General features: G+C 34.5%; 1 protein-coding gene across 1 annotated transcript in view; it reads left to right on the top strand.

Moving 5' to 3' along the window:
* Positions 1-25,536, top strand: part of CFAP54 (cilia and flagella associated protein 54) — a 102,386-nt gene extending 76,850 nt beyond the window's left edge. Inside the window, exons 52-68 of the mRNA XM_058023285.1 lie at positions 1,263-1,365; positions 2,705-2,843; positions 3,762-3,919; positions 4,114-4,299; positions 5,516-5,642; positions 5,949-6,101; positions 7,132-7,237; positions 9,744-9,849; positions 10,586-10,675; positions 11,208-11,349; positions 13,470-13,667; positions 14,923-15,116; positions 18,178-18,360; positions 19,560-19,657; positions 20,450-20,636; positions 21,993-22,070; positions 24,614-25,536. Of these exons, the coding sequence (XP_057879268.1) occupies positions 1,263-1,365; positions 2,705-2,843; positions 3,762-3,919; positions 4,114-4,299; positions 5,516-5,642; positions 5,949-6,101; positions 7,132-7,237; positions 9,744-9,849; positions 10,586-10,675; positions 11,208-11,349; positions 13,470-13,667; positions 14,923-15,116; positions 18,178-18,360; positions 19,560-19,657; positions 20,450-20,636; positions 21,993-22,070; positions 24,614-24,733 (2,368 nt within the window). The 3' untranslated portion in view covers positions 24,734-25,536. The remainder of the gene's footprint in view (positions 1-1,262; positions 1,366-2,704; positions 2,844-3,761; positions 3,920-4,113; positions 4,300-5,515; positions 5,643-5,948; positions 6,102-7,131; positions 7,238-9,743; positions 9,850-10,585; positions 10,676-11,207; positions 11,350-13,469; positions 13,668-14,922; positions 15,117-18,177; positions 18,361-19,559; positions 19,658-20,449; positions 20,637-21,992; positions 22,071-24,613) is intronic.

Raw genomic sequence — 25,536 nt, 5'->3', positions numbered from 1 at the left:
CAAAGAGACATTGATTTTGGCAATTCTCAGAATATTTTGAGTAGTGTGTTCTCTGGACAACAATTTCTAGTATGAAAAAGGTCTTCTGTCTATGATGGCTTTGCAGATGTCTCCATATCACGAAATAATTGTATTCACAAAGTCTGCTGCTGAAGATATACATTTTTGTACATGTAATGAAAGCGGAACATTATCTGAGAGTATCTGAGTGCTTATAAAGACAGCAAAAAAAAGAAAAAAACCCAGTAGCTCATATTTTAAGAAACCTTACAATATTTTGTGATCTAATCCCATCATTTTTTGACATATAGGGTTAAATGCTGCACCAGTCCTAATGGTGTCTGTATCTTCCAAAGGTGCTGTTCAGAGTGAACTCCAGAAAAGAATTTAGGATATGGGGCAGGGAGTACAGTAGATACAATGTCATGTGATTTCTTACTGATGAGGTTTTCCTCATCACCTTGGTGCTGTTTACTAAGATCCAGTGAGTATTTGACCATGTGGATTTAACAGGAGGAATAATGCATAGCCTGGAAAAGTTTTAAGGAGAAAGGTATTAAGCCTCGTTGTGGATGATATAGAACTCTCCTAATATATCTTGTGATTTTCAGTACTTCTACATCTTCTAATTTCTAAGAACTTATTCCTGAAGATAGATATGCTATGGTTGGTCTTGATCTACTGATTTGACTAGATCTAAAAATTGGACTTGACAATCTTAGAGGTCTTTGCCAGCCAAAATGATTTAATGATTCTGTGTGTAACTGGAAATTATAATGGAGTTCTGTTTTGATTACTCCAACAGAATATGATATATTTGAGCTTACGTGCTATTGAAAAAAATAATGGAATCATTGAGCTCATCAAGTCCAGCCATCAACCCAGCATCACCATTGTGACCCCTGAAACACTAAATTGTGTATCACTCAGATCCAGAAGTCTCTTAAACTCCTCCAGGCATGGTGGCTCCACCATGTACCTGGGCAACCTATTCCAATGCTGACCACCCTAACAGTGAAATATTTTCAGGTTATGTCTACTATTGGCGAGACTTGCTCTCTTATTTCTCTTTTGTCACTTTCATAATGCAGTGCCTTCAAATTCAGAAAATAGTCTGAATGTAATCATGTTTTACTGAAGCAAAAATTGGTAGCAGGTCATTTACAGCTCTGGCATAGTAAAATATGAAGTATCTATTTTAATAAAATCATAAAGTGGCAAATATAATTAGTATTTTTAAATAATATTGCTCTATACCACAGTGTTGCTTTGGCTTTTTCTGCAATTCGACTTCTCCAAGATGCCAAAGTTTTTTGTGTGGATGTGGCACATTTTCAAGAGGAAAAGGATGAAAGGGAGCATTTGGTATGTGTGGATATTTGTTTTAAATTAGCTTTCTTTGTATACTAATCTTTTTTTGTATTAAGTGTTGAGCGATTTTCAAAGTGTTAGAACATATCAGTCACCTGGAGAAAAAATTATCTTTGACATGCTTTGGATACCTGCTCGCTTAAGGTGTGCTCAATGTCTGTACTCAGCATTATAATTTATATGAGGTTAGGAATTACAGTTTTTATTTCTATTACTCTCAAATGGCAGCGCTGAAAATCTTTTGTTTAAAACCCCTCAACCAAAAAGGAAGTGAAAAAAACAGCTATCAGTTGAAAATCTTGTATTATTCAGTATAGGTACTTTAGATTTTCTGATTGGAAACTGAATTCTCTTGGAAAGAGCCAGATGGACCATTTTACATCATTTTACATCATTGCTGTGGAGCAATCTTGGACATGGAGCAAGATTTCAGCTGACTTCTGTTGTCCAGCACAAGGATTCTGACCTCTGCTTTGGAAAGCCTGTTGGTCTCACACCACACAGTCACTCTTGAGTGCACAGTGAGTCAAATTGACTCACATGGACAAGCAGCACTGTTTGTGTTGCATATCAGAGGCTCCTGTCTCCCTGCACTTGCTCCTTTCTTTTTTTGGGATGGTCCTGTAGCCAGTAACTGAGCTATAGATATTTTTTTCCTCATTCGCATCAATGCAAATCAGTCACGATGATTTTTTGTATAAGTAAAATGCAGGTGATGCATTGTCCAGTGATTGCTTGCTGAAAAAAATAGTAGAACATGGAGTGTAGAATTTTAGCAATAGAAAGAGTTTTTAGAATATATGAAGATAGAACAAGGAGTTGAGCTGAGTATTCTCACAAACACTTGTAGTACTAAATTACACTAATATTTTTGTGTTTCTAAACACTAGAAATAAAAAAAACTAGAAATCAAAAACCAAAAATGTGTTTCTAGTCATTATTGTGATACCAGAAACTGATACTGATCCTCCTCTAAAATTAGACTTTTATGTGCCTCAGAAATTTGTGTAATGTTCCTGTTTCAGTGGAAAAAAATCCAAACTCTTAGAATTATTCTTCATAAAAAATATAGTATATAGATATATTTATGGAGTATCGCATAAAAAGTGTTTTACTATTCAGTGCTAAAAATTATTTTATATATATTAAAATCTAAATAATAAATGGCCTCCTGTTATCAAAAATATATATCTAGCCTTCAAATAAATTTCTGTTTAGAATGTTGCTATCATTTGTAAGATATCTGTAATAATTTCACAAGGCCTGTTGCCTTATTTGTAGTAAAGTATGTTACTCAGAAAGGAACATTTTTCTTGCTTTTGGGTCTTAATAGGACTCCACCACAGAAGGTGTTTCACTCCCTGCCCGTGTAACAGCACAAGGACACGTGAATGTACATTTGTGGCTGAGGTGTCGAGCAATGTTGGTGACTGCACTCATGGCACAGATACATGGTATTGGTGAAAAGAAAGGTACTACACTTTCTTACTTTAGATTTTGGGATTATAATGGGCCAATGAGCCTATACAGTCACAATTCTTATTCATAGTTAAAAAATACTAATATTAAGTCTGGGGCTGTATTATCACTGAACAATTATTTCTGTTAAATTCATCCAATCCAAAAAGCAAAATATACTTATGAGCACATTCTCTCCTAAAATATGAAAACAGAAAGTATTATATTAATTTTCATTTAATAGTCACTATCTTTTGATAACTGTACCTAAAAGTTTCAAATGTTCTAGTGTAATTAAGAAAGTCTGGTTGTTTCAAAAATTGCTGTTGCTGAGTACTTCTGGTTTCAAAAGTATCAAAATATTTTTTGCTTTCTATATCTCCAATACAAGAAACATCCCTACATAGCTCCTAAAAATGTTCCAAGTTATTTTTTTAAGGCCTTAAGAGAGATATTGCAAAATACATTTTTTGAAGTTTGGTTATGAAGAAAATGTTTTTCATTCCTTGGTTCTATGAACAATTCTGATGCTCACTTAAGTACCAAAATCAGTTTAAGTCTCTTGCCAAATTCTTACTTAATCAGTTCTGGATAATTTCTCTGCAGGCTGTTACTATTTTGCAATTTTAACTAAAATCAGATTTTTGGATAAGTAGAACAAATCTCAAATACCTTAATATTTATTTTGGTGGCTTGCATAAAAAGCATGCATTTGAATGAACTTACTTCTAGTGCTGTTTAGAAACTAAGTGATTTTTCTTTTTTTTTAAAGTAAATTTGACACAAAATTGATGAAATGGTACACGTGCAATGTGGAATTCATAATGTCATATTTTCTGTATCTTTTTAGTGTGGAAATACTTAAGAATGGTAGAACACACAATAAAGTATTTTCTATTTGTTTTTACTATTCATATGTTCTCTTCTTTTAGGAAATGATGTGGCTGAGCGCAGAAGTGTGATAAAAGAAGCAATATTAGAGGCAGAAGCCTTTGGTGATACTGAGACTCAGGCTGAACTGATGGTGCAAGCTGCTATTCTTGACCTGCAAGAAAAACGTCCTGTGGCAGGCATTAAACTTCTTTTGCAGGTTTGAACACAAAAGAAAAACTGTTTGCTTTTCTTTGATGAATTTTTTGTGTAGTCAGAACAGCTGATGGCAGCATTAAATAAGTTTGAAATAGCGCCTCTAAAATAGATTTTTTTTCTCTTTGTGTGCTTTGTCCTCATAAATAGACAGGAATATAGTAACTGCTCTGATTTATGTTGTCTGTGTCCAAACAGAATGTCATCGGTTTACTCCAAGAGGATGCATGTATTTCCCTGCCAGCTTCTTTGACTTTTGTGAAAAGCATGCTTCTGCTGGCAGACATACTGCCACTGCAATTAGTAGAGGACTCAGAACATTGCTCTTCTCCAGTGGAACCATTTAACTTGCTTGTTTTGGCACATAAACTTACCATTAAAGCAGTGAGTACATGTCGGTGCATTTCCAAATCCCTCCAACAGCCCTAATTATTTATCCTGGAAGTTATTTTATCAGTTATTAAGAAGGGCTGCTCCTAGTAACTGATCACTTCAGTTTTAAATACATTAGAATAGTGTAAAGAAGTCGTTCATCTTACCAAATTCTTTATCCATACTCATCAAGCATGTTCACATGTGAAGTCTGGTGTTTTCACAGAATTTAAAAATATTGAATAGTTGCAAAATACACATCCAAATGTGAAAAAATAAATAGGTAGTTTGACTTTTAAAGAGATGCAGAACACTCACTTTTCCCATTTGCAATGAAGGACATGTTCATACTCAACACCTCAGGGAGAATGTAGATCTCATTAAATTCCTAAGTCTTAAGCATCCAAGAACTTAGCTTTGTGTCTTAGAATAATTTGAATCAGGACAATCTGTTTAATGTAGCATGATATTTTAGGCCGACGGATTGTTACAATTGGTATGAAGAAATAATTTCCATGTAAAAATTTAAACATGTAATTAAAAAAATAAATTTAAAGACATGAACTTTGTGAGACCACTAAACCATTTACCTATTTGGGATCCAAAAATAGGCATTTTTATCTGAACTTGGTAGAGTTTATAGAGGAAAGTTTTTAGATCAAACTCTTTTTCCTCCTATTTTCTAAAATGCAAGTTTAATCCACCGAAATATTTATTTAACCAAGTAATAAAGAATCATATGAATCACTTCAGACTCAAACTTCCAACTGTGAGACTTGCTAACCTTCAAGTGACTTGACACTTTACAATGTCTCCGCATTGTCTTATCTCCATGAATGAAAGGTTTGACTGGCTCCCTACATGCTAATTTCTCTTTCTTTTCCGGCTGTTGCTGGATGTCAGATTTCTGTGTAGAAATGACAGTTTCTTTCCAGGGCTTTGGTTACTTGTGAGATCTATTTCTAAAAGAATTATTTTAGGGAGTTCTCTTTTAAAAACCAAAGCCTAGAATTACTAAATTCAATTAAGAGTTCATTAAAATTTTTTGCTTGCATCACAAGACTCTTCTGCAAGACAAGTACACACTAAAGTGAAGGAATTCAGGAATATTGAATCCTTTTCTAGTGCTCTTTTCAAGACACTTCAGTTTTGCAATACCTGACTTACTTAAACTGCTGTTTAATTTGCTGTCTGTAACTTGATTTTACTGAGCATGCTCTTCTCATAGATTTTTGATTGTGGTGAACTCATTGAACGGCAAGGAGAAGACAGTACATTGACTTGCCTGGTCCTACCCTTGAAGAATATCTACCTGCCACATATTAACTTGCTAGCCCTAGTCAAAATGAAAATTGGTAAGCAAAACACAACTCATTATTATTTTTAAATTTTGGTAAATTTTCACTCATATTTTATGAATGGGTTGGTTGATGTAGCTTGGGCTTCTTTTGAGTGGCCTAGGTAAACCTCAGTGGCATCATACAATACTGAAACACTTTATAGCTTTGTATTTATATCCATCAGTCACTTGAATTTTTGAGAATTGGATTGTAACAGTAAATATGTAGCAGCATTTCTTCTCAGCAATTAGCTTAATTTTGCATAAATTGGTTGTCTACTAAATAATTTACAAAGAGCTGTTTCTTTTTTTTTTTTTTTAGGATACAAATTAGCTGAAAAAGTAGCTTCCACAGCTGCAAGACTTCCCTTGCAATGGCTACATGCTCTCAGCCATTTAGAATCAGCATTGAATCTTTGCAGAGCAGCTGCAGCAAAAAAAACAGATTTGGAAGTTGAACTTCTTTTTCAGATGGGTAAATAAACCCCTGTTTGTACATCCCAAGTGCCATTCTAGGAGGTGTTACGCATGATGTCTCTTAAAATGGAGACATTTTACTATAAAAATAGAATAAATTTGGACATTTCTTAATGTCTCTAGATGCAGATCTCTCTCCTGTGTTTAGTACCACACCACAGGAGTTCAGGATGCATTATTCTACAATTAACTTCAAAACTGGATTAGAGCTACTTTCATCTGCATGTTAGCAGGCATCCAAGAATGTGGCCAGCAAGATTAAGAACATTATATTTTGCATTATGTGCTGGTTTGTGAGAATCCCAGTCAGAAAAACATTGAAGACTTTGTAATGTATCTCTTAAAATGCATTTTTGGGAGTTAACAAAAGGAAAATGTGACAGTGTAAATAAATAATCTCCTATTACTGCAGAGGCTGAGAATTCCAAGTTGTGCAGTGTTGAACGTGCTTCCAATCAGAGTGTAGCACAGCATGCGAATCCTGTCTGTGAAAAAGTTGACTCATTTTCGTCTTTTAGCTGTTCTTGAGAGAAAACAATGCTATTCATTATTTCTACTGTCAAACAAAAAGTACGTTCACATAAGAACCTCTTGCTTCACTTTTACAGAGAGGTGCTGAGAAGATGCTGCCAACTGACTCTTCTGTTACAGCAAGCTGGCTGTGTTTATCCTGTGGGATGTGCCCAGCACAACACGGACCTGAGGGGCACCGTGTGTGCAGCACAGCACAGAACAGGCCTCTGCCTGCTCATTAACTCCTCATGCACAATGCTCTGCTAGTTGGGATCAGGAAATGTTCAGGGTCATTATGATTCCCAAGTTTGGTTATTTCAGCTACTCTGTGAATTGTTATACAAGCATTGTGCATTACCTTTTAAATATACTGGAAAAGATCTTGCTTAACCGAAGGAGAATAGATAATTTATTGTGTTGTTTAACTTCTCTGGAGGTAAAAAAAGATTGGGTGGGTCTTACAGAAGAAAAATTACTAATATCATTAAAATCTACTTTCTGTATTTCTTTCTAAGGTAAGGTAAAACGCCAAACAAGAGAAACAGGCAGTAAGTTAACTCAAGCTGTTGAAACCCTGTTTGAAGCTATTAAGCTCAGCCAGCAACATGACCAAAAATATGAGTAAGAATCTAGCTATATAACTTTGAAAAGGATTTAAATCATACATGAATATAATTTTAAAACATTCTTTTGAGATTTGGTCTGGGACTTCTATTATGGAGTATCTTTTATGTTTTAGAGAGTTTCATTTCAATAGAGAAGAGCTAGTGGATATTTATTCTCTTATTTGAAACAAATGATAAGAACATTTAAAAGCATTTTTAAACACTTCACAAAAATTACAGCTTTCTGTTCTATTTCCAAATTTGTGCCCTATCTGTCAACACTGAGAACAGAGCTATCAATTAAACAGGAGGTTTATTCATATTTCAGAGGATGAGCTGTGGTCTGCCCCCTTCCAGATAACAGAAATCCAGCTTGAAAAGGTTACCAGCCAGAAATAGTCAGAAGAGCAGAGGCAGGAGGAGCGTAGGAAATGTGTTTGTAACAGATATCAGGACAGTGACTTTGGCATTAGTTATCAGCGTAGAAGATGCCTGAAGAGCTGAGCCAAGACAGCCAATAAATTCTGTCAAGCAGCTCTGACGCATTGGACTTTAGTTTTTTTGTTTCTTGACCAGTCTAAATGAATAATGTGCCACATCTAGTTAGAGACAGTGTAAAGGCAGCAATTTACCTTGCTTGTTTGGGTATTCTGTTACTTAAGTTAATGAACCAGAACTCTGAATGTAGAAGTAGTAGCATAGTAATAAACCTCAACAAGCAGCCAGCATGATGGAAGATGGTGCAGAAATAGACTGTGGTGAAGTTTTGCAAGTTTAATTTGCTACTCTCATTTAATTTGCTACCATCTTTCTAAAAGAATGTACAGTGACATCAATGGACCATGGCTTTCTTGTTTTAGAGAACTTAACATCCTGCTGACATTTATACAAACCCTGTGATATCCGTGGTATTATTTAATTAAAGTTGTTTCTTGATGTCTCACATCCTTTTTTTGTTAGCAAGACTAGAAATTTGACTAAATCGTTGCCAACCAAGTGTAGAATTTGCCATCTTTTCAGCTAGTTTGCTCAGTCTTTAACTGTGCAGCACTCTGACTTTTGTATTTTGCTTTACACAAATTGTACTAAAGCTAGAATTTATTGTACTATATAAACAACCAACTCTGTGCAATATGTGTCTGTCCAGAATAGCAGCTATGTGAATAGGAGTTTGTTGCTGTGCTTGGGGAAGTTAATTCATAAGTGAGATCTGAATAAATCTGCAGAGCCAGGAGGAATCTGCATAAGAAGACTATAAACCTATAGGGAATAGGAATGTTGGAGAAATTCTCCAGGTATAGTGATTTTCAGCAGGTTGAAGGGAATAATTCTGCCCCTCTGCTCTGACATGATGAGATCCCTCCTGGAGTACTGCACCTAGTTCTGGAGTTTTCGGCACAGGAGAGACTTGAACCTGTTGGAGTGGGTCCAGTGGAGTCGCACAAAAATTATGAGAGGCTGGAAAACCTCTCCTGTGAGAAAACACTGAGAGAATTGGAATTTTCAGCCTGAGGAAGAAAGGGTTCCAGGGAGACATTTTGGCAGCCTTTCAGTACTTAAGGGGGCTTATAGTGTGGAAGTAAAGTCTCTAATAGTGCTTGTAGTGATAGGACAATGGGTAATGGTTTTAAACTAAAAGAGGGTAGATTAAGACTAGATATTGGGAAGAAATTTTTTTACAATGGTGATTTACTGGAATAGGTTGCCCAGAGAGGTGATAAATGCCCTGTACCGGAAAGCATTCAAGATAAGGTTGAAGGATGCACTGAGCAACCTGAGGTGGTTGAAGTGTCCCTGCTCCTTGCAGGGAGTGGGACTAGACGACCTTTAAAGGCCCCTTCCAACCAAAAACATTCTATGATTCTATGATTTTTGCTTAGTTTACAATACTACTGTAAAAATCACTGAAAAGATAAGGAGACATAGGAGGAGGGTGGGGATAGCTGAGCACTGTCTGAAGATGTGAAACATTCCTGTACAGAACTCAAAACTAAGAAGGTTAGTATCTGAGCTCAGTTAGGAAACAAAAGTCTGGTTTGGTCACTGTGAGTACTTTTGCTGATCCTTTGGAGAGTTTGACTGAGCACCCAATTTGATTGGTATCCAAATTCAGCTACGTATGTTTCAGGGAAAGCAGGGCAATGGATAAATGCCTTAACTTGAGCAAGGAAAGCAAACAGTACGGGAAGATCACTTCCTTTGCAGAATTAGGGTTTTCTTACTAAACATTTGCAATTTATTTATGGAATATTTGTTTCAAATAATAAAAACTATATTTGATGTACTGTTAAATGAAGGTGTTATTTGTTAAGCACACCATAGAGATGTTTTAGACTCACTTTAAAACAGGTACCCATGGACTTCTGAATTCCTAAATTTCTGAAACAAGTTGCACTTAAAGTAGATGGATGAATGCTTTATTTGGTGAGGTATCTAGCTAGTCTTATGCAGGAGACAGATTTTATCACTGTAATGCTTACTTTGATAGTTAAGCTGATTATTCTGTGTGCTGTTTCTTACAGGTTAGTAAGACGGTCGTACCTTGAAATAGCACTATCCTATTTCCGTTTTGCTGAAACTAATTTGGATGAATCAGACACAGAGAATTCGGTGACTTCCAAATACAGTGTATGTTTTCTGTCTTTTGGACAGGGGCCTCTTCAAAACGGGAAATATGTTTTGTGCACCTTGCCATATTATTATTCGCAGCGACTTATATATCATACTGAAACTAAAAGTCCTCCTAGAAAAATCACACAAAGAAACCATATAATAGAATTTGATCTTGTTTGATGTTATCTCTCACATTTATTGTGTTGAATAATATATAAAATAGTTTTCTATATAAAATAGGAAGACACTGAACCGACAGTGTTTTCATTTTCCATTATGTACAAATTAATTTGCACCTTGGAAAATGTACTTAACATTCAAACCTATGCTATAACTATATAAAATTTCAATTTTTCTATACAAATATGAATGACAGCATGAGAAATACAAGTGTCTTTCATAACATGAAAGTTCCTATGAGCCATAGATGGAAAGCAAAATGTGTAGCATTAGAGAAAAGAGGTAATTAAGATTCAAAAAAGGGGAATATGATAGCAACACTGTATACAGTAGTGACAATAGTATTAGCTGCTCTGAGAAAACTTTTCCCAGAAGCAACCAATAAGTATGCTCTAGATTTTTTTGCTGTTGTTTTTAGCATTTAATGCATGGATTTACATTCAATGCCAATTTTTACAACTTGGAAATAAAACAATTACTTTATAAGTTGGAGGACTGTCTTCTGTGTTTAGAATATATTTTACTGTAATATATTTAGAATCCTGATTATGAATTGGCATATAATTTTTAGACCTATTCTGAAGATCGGGGTTCTGAGGACGCTATGAAATCAGAAGCATACAAAGCACAAGCCTGGATTGCAATAAGAGCAGCTTCACAGGTTGGTGCAGTATTCTGAAGAGGTAATATTTTTTTTTTTTTTTTTTTTTTTTTTTTTTACATTTCATCTCATTCTACTTACATGAGCAAATAAGGCAATGCAAACAAGAGTGTTAAGGTTTCCTGAAATTTCTGGCATAGGTCTTGTTTAATAAAATTAAAATGGCCACTGAATAATGCATTTAATCTCTCTTGGGCAGATATGACTCTGCTTACCTTAACTTTGGCTCAGTGCAAATAAAATGGCACATGACTTGATATGTGTGCACATGTATTTGACATGTGGACAAACACCAATGGCATCCAGATGAGGATATCTGGTTTGAAATCAGTATGTAGTAATTAAGCTTTCAGCAGTAATGATTAATTTTGATATAATGTGTACCTTATGTCAGAAAGAATATTTTTTTAACTTTTAAAAATATAGTATGTTGAATAATTAATTTTTGTTCTCATCTTGCTACTCTAAGATATTAAAATCTACATAAATTTTGTAGTGAATGAGTCCTGAATAAAATAAATGTTATTTTTAGGTCAGTGAAGCTATGCTTGCTTCTCAGCTGTTAATTGGAACGAAGAGTGTTAAAGACGAGAATATGAAGGATGAAGTACAACAAAAAATCCCAGAATTTGCTACTATGGATCTTTTTTCTTCCTACAGAGATTTCATATCTGGTATTCCTTTATACCTTGTAATATCAGAAAATTAAATAAATATTAAGCTATATAAGCCATGTAATCTAGTAATACATTTAATATCTTGTTTTAATTTATGAAAAATTATATATCACCTTTGCAAAGTAAAAGCAAAAGTCTCATCATGCATAGCAATACATAATATTAAGTAGAGTCTTCATGAGCCTTTAAATAGCAGCCTGTGCATGTGTTCAGTATATTAGGAAAAATTCATTTTTTGCATACTGTGGTTCAGACAGACAGAGTGCACATACTGCCATAATTTTGGATGGTCCTTTGTTACAGGACTTCCTTAGACATATAAAGTAGATATTGGCCTTCTTATCAGTCATCACTGTTTGTTTTTTTTTTTTTCCCAAACATTGACATATAACTGATGTTTCTCTCTAGGTATATTAGCATTCCCTTGGAGAGTTTCAGTTTTACTCTTGATTTTGCAAGGAGATGTTGGTCTTGAATAGCTTCTCTCCCTGCGTCATTCCCCAAAAACCTCAACCCAACCAACGAAATAAAAACAAAACCACAAACAACAAAACCCACCAAAACTGACAAACACAAACTCTTGCAAAGTTTTCTGCCCATGTCTTCTAAAAGTCAAAGTCAGTAGAAAACTTTCACTGTCTTTCCAATCCTATGGATTATTATTTAGATATGCTTCCAATAGCTTGGTAGAACTTTGGTTTATTTCTAAAGTCTGCTTTTATTTTTCAGCTAAAGGAGTTGATGAAATGGAAGTTTTTGATCTAAAAAAACCCCTGAGCAGTGAAACTAGGAATTCTGAGATAATGAGTGCTAGATGTTATATAAACACTAAGACAAATTATTCATGTTTATTTTTAAACAGGAAACCATTGATAGTGATTTTGGTTCAGTGACTTAATTTCAATTTTGCCAAGTGAATGACAAAGACTGAATTGCTCTTTTTGATAGGTGCTGGAAAGCTGAGCCATGTCTGTATACTGTACAGTGTTTAAACATATGTGTTTTGATTAGTTTATGAAAACAAATGTTGTGTGCTAAGACTTTCCATCTGATTGTTTTGTACTAGCTCCATTTGCTTATAATTACAGATAATTTTTTTTTTCTTTTAGCAAATGCAACATGTGTTTCTCCTGATAGTTCTGCTAGCCAATACAAAGAAGAATAGAAAAAGTAGAAAAGCAATAGTAGGCAAAAATACAAACAAATAAATTGAATTGTAAATTCTCAGCATAGAACACTAAATATTTTCTGTAAAACTCTTGGTAAAAACATATTTAAGTTTTCATCCATAGGAAAATATGGTCATTTTGGCATTGACAGTGAAATGTCAGGAATAATGGAGACATTCAAATTTTGTAGGAGCGCTCGTGATTATTGTCTGAAAGTTTACTGTTAGGAATCACTGTAACAATGTTTGCTCGATTTGGAGTGAGAAACAGAGCTCAAGAATTGTGCTTTTGAAAGAGCCATGTACTAATACAGTGAAAACCAGTATTGAATGTAAACAGTGATGCAGTGATATCTGTACTGATAATTTGTTCCTCTTTCTGCATAAGTACAACTTTTAGGCAGTGCAAAAGAAAATATTATCTTTTGTTTTATTTCACAGTTAAGAGTATATTTCAGTGAAAATGTGCTTAATATCTAAAATGGATTTAGGATTAAAACTAACAATCAATACTTCAGAGTGCTTATCTATTCTGAGTTAGGGTCAACAAAACTGGGAAGTTCAGGTGCTGCAGTTATGATTGGTGACTCCTTGTGTTATTTCCATTTAGTAAATATCTTCTATTGAACAATGTGTAGGAATAATGGTTTCATATTCAAATTCAGAGAGAGAGAATGCACCTTGCTCTCTACTCCTTTTGAATTCCTTGCAAGGATTAGTAAGGTTCCTGCCTTTGATCTGAGAAGCAATTTTCAACTAATTTTAAGGCTATTTACTATTTCAGCTCATATTAAAAAAAGAGTAAAAATAATTTTTCTTGTATGAAAAATATAAGCAGTTTCACAAGTTATACTTTTAGTTACAGATTAGTTAGTTCCAACACAATGCAGAAGTAGCTTTTGAATTCTAACCACTTGATGTGTGTTCTGGAACTCTTATGGGATTGCAGATGGATACAATGTTGTCTCTGAAACTCCCGAAGTATCTTCTGCTGAAAACAAAGAAATCACAGAAGACTATCAGAGTGGAAGTGAAGGAACAGAAAGTCCTGTAACCAAGGCTAGCCAGAAGAAAGATACGATAACATGGATTCTCATGATTCGCTACCTCAATCTTTTGAAGAGAATGTATAACACAAACCTATCTGGTAGGCATTTTTATTTCCTTCCAGATAACTGCTATAGATGAGAGACTGTTCTTGAGGGCAAACAGTGTCAGAGTTAAAGGCTGTAATCTGAAGTAGCCTAATTTTTAGTTCCTTTAAATTATATAAATGCAAAAAGTCTTCATGGAAATCCAGATTTATGTCAGTTTACACATGCTGCACGTGAAGATATTACAACCTTTCTTCATAGTTATTCATGAGCCTCCACAATACAAGGAAGGCCTCCCTCAAAACTTAATTGTTATTACTACATCTGAAGCATTTCTAAAAAATTCATAATCTATGTTTATTTTTAGTTTTAGAAAAATCAGTCTTAAGTCACATAATAAATAAATCGGTTCAATTTGAAGTTCTGTTTTGGAGACCTGAGTGTAGGGTAAATGAGAAGGCTATGCCCTATTAAATGTGTTTTGACTGAAACCCCAGATGTGATTTGCAAGCTTGGGTTATTTCACTGCAAATAGAACATGGTAATGGATAGGACCTTTCAAATAGAGTAAGAATCCATTCATTGCAAGGCCTTAATACTGTGCCTCTACATGTGATGGCCATCTTATGGATATACAATTGATGACCCAACAGGTGAGAACAAAACTATATTGTATGTGTAGGTGTTATTTAGAGAGAAACCTAGCAACTCTGAAAATAACAATTCCAGAGAGGGCTGGGTTTTCTACCTGCAGCATCAAATGAAAGTATTCTGGCTCAGCACTGAACTGGAAGGAATGTATCTACAATTAAGTGTCAAAAGGTGCATGTAAATCTCAGCTCTAGTTACCTACAGTTACCTGTTGTTGGGGAGCCTAGGGGGAAACTCAGCTGATCAGCCCCTAGCTGTGTAAACTGGGGTCTTAAGAACTCTCAAAGCTGATTTTGGCTGTGTTGAATAAATAAGTGTTTATTCTAGTGGGTGCTTAGACATCTAGTGAACATACTGGCACTTACACTTTGAATTTAGGTACCTACACCTCAAAATTATACCTCCCATTTGATGCTACTTTATAATGTCTGGAGAGAGTTTGTTTCACTGTCTGATCACTGGTGAAAATAGCATAAGCTAGTAGTATTTAAGGGCAATCAGTATAATTGTTGGAAATGCATTTATATGATAATCTATTTACATATTTTATGATGCTTCCAAAATTTATGAATATAGTGTATATGTAGTAACTTGACATTTTAATGGCAAATAATGATGTAATTTTAAACATCTCTTTTAAAAACTGCTCATACCCAGGAACTGGATCACTTTCTGGAAGAGATGGACACCTTGGTTTGATTTCTGACACAGGAATTGTTCTACGCATAGCAAAAATGCATTACTTCCTTGAAAAGTATTTGTTGGAATATTCAGTGTGTTGTCCTGAGAATTTTCCAGCAGAACTACATGATGTAGAAATACCACTCAGTAATTCAAGTGATTCTTCAGAGGTACTTATATTCTTTCTAATGTTTCAAAAATATTATACTGGTATTTCATTCAGATTCTTGGTAATTCCAATGGTAATTTTTCTGGGAGCACTACAGAAGAATGAAATTATATGCACAGGATCAGCACAAAACCAAAATCCTGTGAACGCAGTGAATTATGTAGTTAAAATAATTATTCATTTCTGCAAAAATAATCTTCATCCCATAGCCAGTGTATTTAAACCCTAGAAGATTAAGCAGAATAATATTTAAAAAGGTGTTTTTATTAGTTAATAAAGTTGGCTGTTACTCACTAAGGACTGAGATTTTAAACCTTGCAGATCTTCATCTTTCATGCCAAAAATATCTTGATGTTAATTTTGTAATATGTATGTACCAGTCTCTATATTGTTAATTTAGTCTATAATAAAAACATGACGTTCAAAAAATATGTACATTATATTTTATAAAAAGCTTTTTAAGGTCTTGTATGCCAATTTTTTCACTGATTATTAGGTGGCTGGAAAATAAACCTTTTTTTATCGCTGGCTCGTGAGCAGCCTATTTGAGCTTTCAAATGTAGGCAGCTCAGAATACATTACTCAGATAAATCTTGAATTAGAATTCTGGATTCTACATTGACCATGGCACATGTTTTGAACATTGAATGAAATTGTGTTTTAAAACCCACTGTAAATATAATTGTCTTCAAAGTTTCTCAATCACATGTCTTATATTAATAATTATCCTAATACTAAAATTTAAAATGAAAGATTGGTCTTTGTGGCTTATTTTTAGTTATTATATTCAGTATTAAATGGAGACAGGGGAGCCTTAAGGAGGGAGAAGTCGGTATGTTATGAAAATGAATAAAAATACTTCTGTGAGGGTAGCTTGTCTAGAGTTGGTGAACTTTCTGCAGTGTTGGACAGCATATCATTACTCATTTCCCAACAAAGACCTGACTGTGCCACTGAATAAATTGTAAATATACAGTATGTGACATTTATAACAGCCATCATATATCAAAAATTATTTTACTCTGTCTGCTCTTTTTTTGACATAATTAGTATTACAGTATTCTAGAATAATAAGCTTCAGAGCTCACTGTCATGTTCATGACGGGTGCAAGCTGCATAATCATGTGTTAACTTCACTGTTGTAGACAGCTAACAAGCACAAAGCTCTTACTTTTTTTAATTCTAAGATTCATTGATTTTTATCACAACATTTTTAGAAGCTTTAACTATCCAGAAGGTTATAGATGTTATTTAAAAATGTAACTGTAATTTATTACTTTGAGTTTTAACAGTAGAAATAGACATACTTTTTGAAAGAATGAGTTTTATGTACGAAGTTGTTTGACTTATATCTACCTCTGTAACCTATTTTTGACCCTTGAAGGCTTTTTCTGGTCTGCTGACCAAAGAATCCAAATTACATTAGGTCTATATTTAAAATTCTGGGCCCTGTTACATTTTTCATGCCTTTTTTTTTTTTTTTTTTGTTCTGCTCCATGATAGTAAGTAGGTCTGGAAATACTTGACAAAGACAGTTTGTTTTCAGGCTTTTGAGAAAGTTGAATAGACAAATATTTTCATATGTTATTCAGCAACTGACCAGTTTGACAACAGCAGTTGTAACGTTCTTCTTCAAAAATATTCAATATGAACAGAAACCCAAAGGATTCAGTTCAGTGAAAAAAACCAAACCCATAACAAACATTTTAAAAAGAAATATATAGCATAAACTGGAATTTTAAGAGCTTGAGTTCAGGGGCACAGAATAAATTAAGTTCTTCTCATGTCCATATATATGTTTTCTCCTAATTTTTTTCACAGTCCATGCTAGCAGGACAGTGATTCATTACTGAATTAGAAGAGGGCTGTAGTGAGTGGGTCCTCCATGCACAGCTCACGGCTTCCCATGGGTTATGGCCGCTGAAGGCAAATCCATGTGCTCAGATTTATGACTTCCACACCCCTGGGTTCATTGTTACCTTCACTTCTACTAAAGCTTCATGTGGGATGGTAACTGGCTTAATGGCATAAATCAGATCGTTGTGAAAAAATCCATCTTTTGCTCACTTGGATTTACTGCCCTGTAGTTGTCATACGCTGACTTTTTTGTAGAGAAAATAAGTTAAATTCTCCATTTTTTCAGCAATGAACATTCAAAATTTGAGAAGGACTAACTTCCCAGGAAGCTGTTTTCAGTGTCCACATTTTGGAACCAATGATGGAGACATTAGGCCTATTTCAAATAGCCTCCATGTTCCCTGAAAAAGCAACTGTTTGGCCAGTGTTCTTTGCAGATCTGTGTAATACTTTAAAAAATAGAGATGGTGTGTTCAGCCTTTAAATCAAATATTTCACAATTTTAAGAAAAGGTTTTATTCATACATGAATGATGGCTGACAGTGTTCCTGCATTAATTCCCTGGTGAATGACAGCCAACAGTAGCTATTTGATGAATGCCCTGCTAATGTTCCATCTGTATGTTATAAAATACAACAAATCCTCACAAATTAAATGGTTGAAATTTCAGCAGGTGTCACCCTTTGTTAGTTGCAAAGCTGAGAAAACAGATAGGTAAACATAAATAAAGCATTATTCTAACATTGAGAATCCTGTTTTAATTATCAATATTTATACTTGGCAAATTACTTTTTCATCACTAAATGTTGTATTATCAGTGTGCCAAAGAATAGATTTGAGCCAAACTCATAATGCCATAATGATTTTAAGTCAAAGGCAGCAATCATTATGATCGTGGGTATCTCTAAGTCAGCCCACAGATCCTTTGTATTAGCTTTAGAAAGGTGTCATTACATAAGCATTGAAAAGTCTTAACTTAGTAAAAAGGACACCTTTAAAAACTACCTATTTACCTAAATAAACATATATTTATGCTGAAATGAAAGTCATACCAATTCCAGTAGACACTAGATTATAACAGATTTTTCCTGTTTCAGAAAAATACAGAAAATATAGTTTAAACTTTAATTTATTTAAATGATGTAATTTAAATATTATTAAATATTATTATTTACTAAAAAATTAACATTTATTTTGTTTTTCAGATGTCTATTGATATTTCTGAAACTATATCATTAGTTTCACAGGCGAGACCAGCTTCTACGGTTTCTGCCATTCCAGAATATGAGAAGACAGAGAGTAGGGCAACAGTTGCTCCAGATAGGGAAATCAACATTCAGTGGTACATTCCTCCTATGGCAAAGGAATCAAATGACATGAAAACTAAGGTATAACTAGAGCAAAGCAGTTCCTTAGGTAGTGGAGCAAACTAAGTCTAATTTCCAATGAATATTTGTGTTATGATTTCCAGCTTTTTAACAGAATTATGGTGATAGGAAGAATTTATTTACTCTGCTGCAAACCTGCTCTTTAAAAAAACAGAATTCCCTGACAGTTTTTTGTTGGCAGGCCAAAAAACCAACTTTTTTCCCCATATAGAGCTTCCAGGCTATGCTGTATTCATGCCTGTTGTAAATCCCTGATGTCTTTAAGACCTCCACTCTAAATTTGGGTAGATACATTCGAATAATAGTTTGGTGGGAGACTCTTGGAAAAGCAAAGATCCACATATACAAGGAAAATGGGTTTTTGTAAGCCTCATTTTCCTAAAAGATCAGACTAAAGATGAAAGAGATGAGAGGGTTGCAGGACTGTGAGAAACTATGACATGGAACTTGTTTTATCTTTACACAAGGGAACAACGTGTAGGTAAAATTTCTGCTACAGCAATAAAAATCCATCATCTTAAACTTTCTGGCATAGCAGATCTGTTTCTAAATTTCTATTAGACCCGTTTATCTTTATTAGGAAACGGATAGAAACCCCGGGAGTTAATGTAAATAATGTACCTTTTAATGTGGTTTTGCAGATTACTTTAGCATGACCATACAGATCAGTAGAAGATGAGAGACAACTCTTAAAACCAAATAATGTATGAATGCCATATTTTTGACATTTTCCTTACAGTCAAAATATTCAGCTACCATTAGGAAGCATATTTTCAATTACACTAGTAAATACTTGCAGTGAAAGATGAGAACATTCTGCTTAATTTTCTTATAATGGTATGGCTTTTTTAGATTGGTGAGTTATGCACACTTCATGGATTTAAACCTAGCATGATGACAGCCATGCATATGATTGACCAGGATCAGGACAATGCTGGATTTTGATACTGACATCATGTGGTACACCTAATTTTCAAACCCAGAGTAATAATATCAAATTAAATTAATTAAATTAATCTAAAACCTATAAAAACTGAGTGTAGTACAAATTCATATGAAGTCATACTCCTCTCTTTTTTGAAGGTCAATTATCTAAGGCTTAATCAGTACACTGTATTTGATATTTATTGTACTCTTGTATCACTGAAATAGCTCAGGTCTACTTGCATTACAGTTTACCAATCCCTTCTCTCTTACAGGTTTTGTTGCTTTATGCTTATAATACAAGTCCTATCAGGATTAGTGACATCAGTTCAGTGTCTATGTTTTCAGGCCACTTTTGGATTCCATTGGCTAGGTAAATAATCACTGACTCTGTCCAGTTATTTCATGCTGTATTAAAGATCAGTCAGCCATTTAGGATGAGAGAAAATAAAGTACAAAATATCAAAGAGCTGTAAATCTTTACAAGCATTCATTTTTGCTTTTCAAATATTTTTCACTGTAAAAACTGTAAGATATCATACATGTGTTAAACTCATCCAAACAGCTGCTTTTTCAATGCATTCATTAGCATTTTAGTTTTGATTCTTAAAGAACCAAGTAACATATGCTAATTATATTACACTGGCATAGCAATGTAGCAGATCTAAAAACCACTCCCGGCAGTTATTGCCATTCTCTCATTGAATCAACAACTTTCTCCATACCATATTACAACTCTAAGAAACAAGAATTTTTCTCAGTTGTAGCACTGGACTCTGCCCTTAATTTCACATCCTATGGCATTTTTCGTTCTTTCTTTCTTGTCATTCATCTAGTCTTAAAATTTTTGGGACTGCTTAGTGGGTGGAAGGGAAGAAAGAATGGGCAGCCTCTGCCACCCTGGTTGGATGAAAAAGCCATTTCTTGCAGAGACATTCCTAAATTATACTTCTGTTTTTAATGTAAAAAGGTAATGCATTCTATATCTCCACTTCATTAAATGGAAAACTTATTTTTGTAAAATTATGAGATCAGTCTTACAATGAAAGAAAATGTAGAACCTAATCATTATGTAATAAAAGCTAGATCAGCCTAATTATAACCTGGAAACAACAAATATTGTTGTTTTATAGCAGTCATAATGAAAAACTTTGTCTTCTTTTAGAATTATTTCTTTAAGGGAGAAATTGTCTGATCTGAAGGAGCAAATTGAATTATCGATGCAAGCTGCTAAGAGCTTTTCAACTGCAGGACGTACAAGTTTACCTGAGCAAAATGAAACTTTGAAAGTAATTCCTCCATCTAAACCAAAGAAAAGTGATGCAAAAGTGCATCTCGATGGTAAAATAGAAGTAAGTGAGAGCAGCTTGGCTCTTATATGATTTAAGATGCCTGTTTTGGGGAAATAAATGATGGGCAACTTGGAAGGAAGACATAAAGGCAGGCATTAAGCTTCCCATGCCTCTTTAAAGAAAAGTTGAAATACTTTCACTCTTTATTTAATATTTAACTTTTTCTTATATATTACTTGTCGCTTTAGAAAAAAACCCAGGTATTTTCAACCTTTTACTTGAAAATAAAGGCTACCTCTTCAGGTACTTTTTGGAAACTATTTGGAAACTTATACCTAATTTATAGTAATCTACATATGAAAATCCTTGGCAATGTGCTAAATTAGCATGGTGATCAACCCAAAAGTGCTTTTTAAACATCAGTTACACATTGTCAATGTAAAATGGGCAGTGGTGGTTTCTGAAATAAGAACCTTCAATAATGTTATTGAGAGATGACTAAAATTGGCATGGAGTTTATTTTCATTTTCTCTGTGCCATCCTCTTTTCTTTTTATTAGCAAGGCTGAATATGGTCCACAAGCAATACTCTCCCCACATACACACACACAAAAGGTAATTTCAGAATTTTCCATGTGCTCTGTTTGAGATAATGTCATTGGAATAGAATGTTGCCACAGCATAAGTGCTGCTTGATAAATGCCAAGGCAAAATAGACGTTTATTTTCAAAGTGGGAGACATTTATCATGTGACAGGATTCTCTTTATATCTATTATGTGAAATGATTAATGATGTAGAGGCTGTCATTTTGCCTGATGGATGCTGTGAAACAGTGACAATTGTGCACTGTGCCATTATTACGAGGCTGTATTTTGACCAGCTTGGAGAACAAATGGTATTTTGGCCAATCACTGTGCTCAGGAGGGTAGACAGAGCTGTCCTTTAGTGGGTGTTTCTGATTACCTGAAGGTGTTTGCTCAAAATTTCATTAATATATGTCAGTAATTGGTAAAAAATGTTTAGAATACTAATAAGATTAACATGCCATGCATTATACATGTATAAATATCATCTGTCAGGGTGTTTGTTTATCATATCTTCAGTAAACACATAGCAAAAGTATGCTCAGTCACTGGATTTAAAACCTGAACCAGGAGCAATTTTGCCTCAGTAGAAACGGCAAGATTTGGGCATTGTGTTTGTACAGGAAACACTACTGTTTGTGTTGCAGAAAATTTATATTCATCAGCTAAGGTTTACTTTGCTGTGAATTCAATTAGAATAACCTAAAACTTGAATATTCTGAAAAATTTTGTAAGGCTGAGCCATCTGTTAGCTTATCAGAGGAGACTGATAGTACAGCATATGTTTGTAGTACACAGATAGTACAAATTTCTTCTTGTTTTATACCATTAGGAAATTGCTAAAAGGTGTTTATCTGAAGTCAAAGCACTGCTTTCTGTTGATCCAGCCCTGTCCCCTCCATTAACTGAGGTATGTTGTTCTCATTTAGAGTAAAAATCTGTTTTCTAAAATAAAACAATTGTTCAATTAAACTGAAACAAGGATTATACCACTAAGCATCTTCCCATTTTTTTCCTTATTTTGTTTTGGTTTTATTTTATCATCTTTAAAAATAAAATACAAATGTGCATGATTACAAACTGTGAATATCTTCACTGTTCATTAGAATCAACTTTTCATACACGCAAAAATGTATTAAAAGGGGATTTTTGCTCACAGTGGTTAAACAGATTATTCACCACTCTCTGGTTGTTGTTTACACAGACTCCAGTGAATTTCCATGATGGAATCACCAAATGCAATTTCTTTCCATTCTTGCATTTTTGCAGTTATTCAGGTTTGATTATTCCATTTTCTTTAGCTTTCTCTGTCTTGCCCATGACATGTTTTGAGAGATAGCATGCAATTTTTTTGTCCCTGCTGATGGGACAAAGCATCTTATTCGTGCTGTTGTTGCCCAGTGCAGTCAGTATCCCAGAGGAGACTGTGGGAACTGGCCCAGGGTGGGGAGTAGTGCTGTTCAGTGTTCTCAGCCACCTTGGGGACATCAGGGAAGGACCACAGCTCCCAGGGCTCAAGGGACTCCACAGGAGATTCTGGAGTCCACTCCAATTATCACTCCCTCAACTGATCCTCAAACATCTTGCCAGTAATTGTTCACAATGGAATGATAATGGAAAAGGCATCCACTGTACCCTTCCAGTCAGAGAGCTCTTCCTACCAGAACAGAATGTGACTTTTATCTGAGAACATTGGGCTAGTGCCTGTTATAGCAGAGAGAATCTGTCCTGTGCATCCTGCAGCCCAGTACCTGAGAGTGCACACTGCCCTTTGGTACACATTGCACCATTCCTGCCACCCCTCGTTATCCATCCTGAAGTTCTCTCTCAAATGACTCCCAGGCCTTCATATCACACAATCTGGCTTAATCAATGCATCAGAATACACCCACATCCCTTCTGCAAAGCTGTACTTCTCAGAGTCCCACTGAAGTATCTTCCATGGTAGCAATATTTGATAGATTCCTAGGGAAAGATACAGACAAACTTCCACAGAATCATGGAAAATTTCTGGAACTGTTTAAATTCTTGTGAATTCCTTTCACTTTGCCTGCTTCTATTTGTGGATCTGCGATGGAAGCGAGGGAGCAGATTTAGTGGTGTTCTTCTATTAAAAATATGATGTTTACTGCACTGCTTTTATTCTCTCTAAATTCCACAACCAGGTGGAACATCACAGTACTTTTCATCATGAAGTTTCAGATAGAAACTTCAAACTAAGATGCTTTGAGATATGGTAGTTTTGGTTGAGCAGCTGAAGCCTAATCCTTCAAGATGCTGAGTATCTTTGTTCTTCTCTGAAGCCAACAGAACTTGTAGGGTGCTTAGCACTTCCCAATGTATAGCATGTTTCACAGTAGCGTTTCCAAACTTTCATATAAGCTGTATGTGTGCATTACCCTGTCTCACCCAGAGACAGAAAGCTCTGGGAGGGACTATGTACACCACAGAATAGTACATTCCCTTTGTTTTGGAATGGAGGAGAAGGCAGCAGATACATTTCTTATATGTAGTTTTTCACCATTTTCCCCCACCAAACACTTTTCTGTTGCTCATCTTCTGGTGAATTAATTGGGCAAAGTCAGTTCTAATTTGTAGTCTTTGTTTTCTCATTGTATGAGCTGTCACTCTTCTGTCGTGTTGCCACTTTCTCTTCTTTGATTGTTTTTTCTCTCTCTGTGTCTTACAGTGCTTTTGATTCAGCCCTGAATTATATTTACAAATGGAACAAGTGCGTTTTCATTGAATTATTCATTTAAAATGATTCGGCTCTTCATGTTTTAAGAATAAAAAATTATCAGCCTACTTGTTTTTAATGCTGTTTAATGAGTAGCTATGTCCTTGAGAGAGATATAGTGTTTGGAAGCTCCAGTCTTAAACATTGGAAGTAAATTTATAAATAAAATAATTTCATTAAAAATTAACCTCCCTATGTAACTTATTCAAGTCATCTCTGTCTTCAATTGTTTTTTGTTGATACCTAAATCAGTTAAATAGTTCTCCGTGTTCAATGGACACTCAAACCAGTTTATGATTGCCCTCTATTTCACCTTTTGCTGTTAGCTCAATTCCTTCATTTGCTCATCTTAGGAAAAGCCTTCCAAATTACTAACCATACTTGCTGCTCTTCATTTTACCTACAGATGGTCATGATAAACTTTGTGAGCAAGACTGTTCATAAAAGTTTCCTCCCTTGAATCCTGTTTTACTAGTTTCCTGCAAGAAATGTCATTAACCACAAATTTATACCCAGGCAATAAATATTTCTAACTTACTCATTGGTTGAATTTCAGAAATCTGACTTTATATGAAACTATTGGTATAGATGTGTATGTATATTGGTATATACATGTGTGTGTATATATATATATATTGGTATATATGTGCTTTCTGGTACCTTGGTACCTCTAAGCTTAATAAAGTTATTAATTTAGTATTTATTTTTTTTTTCAGATCCCATTTGATGTTACTTTGCAATCAATAACAAGTTTGAAAGATATGTTTGATCTTGCCAATGGATGTATAATACGCGATGGAAGTCTTTTCAATTGGATGATTTCTCTGCTTCGCTAAATGCTGTTTTGCAATAACTTCATCAGTTACTATCTGAATGCTACAGACTTAGACTTAAGTTCTAGTGTTAATATAACAACTTCATTAATTACACCAGGATTTGGCTCCTGTTATGTTTTATAATTTTCACTTTTAGGTTATTTCCAATTATTTAGGCATTAGTAGTTTTTAACATGAAAATATTTTTTTAGGAATTTAATATTTTTAAAGTAGTTTCTTTATAAGAGGATTCTCTAGCTATTCAATAATTTCTTATTGTTTAGAAAAGCTGAATAGGTTTGTAGTCTTCTAGTTCCTGATAATAGATATTCCTTTTTCCCTTGAAGTTGTATTCTTATCAGCAATTTTTAAATTGTTTTTTGCAGTTATCAAAAGTTAGTATTTTTTCTTAAGTTGAGAATTTTTGGAGGGGCTAAAATGATCAATGAGTTTGTTCTCTTATTCATCTGTTTGGAAACTAGCATTTCAGGTTGTTGAGGGTGCAAGTGATCACTCAGATGTCTTCATAATTTCAAAGCATTTTAAAAAAAAACAAACAAACCCCCCCAACAAATAAACAACTCCCCCCCGCCAAAAGGCAGTACAAAGAATAAAATGGTACAATATTGAATATTTTTTATATAATTCTAAAAAGCTAAGGGAACCTTTCTGAATCTTGCTGTAAATATTATTTTAAAGTACTCAAGAAATACAAATGAGTCCTAACAACAACCACCTGAGCCAATATGCTCAAGCATATTCTCCATCTCAATGGGCGGAGCATCTGAAATGCCCCAGTGACTGAGATGGAGAAGTTGACACGA

This window comes from Melospiza georgiana, chromosome 4, assembly GCF_028018845.1.
Source record: "Melospiza georgiana isolate bMelGeo1 chromosome 4, bMelGeo1.pri, whole genome shotgun sequence".
NCBI classification, from domain to species: domain Eukaryota; kingdom Metazoa; phylum Chordata; class Aves; order Passeriformes; family Passerellidae; genus Melospiza; species Melospiza georgiana.
The sequence above is the reverse complement of the archived record's forward strand: the minus strand, read 5'-3'. Positions and strand labels throughout refer to the sequence as shown.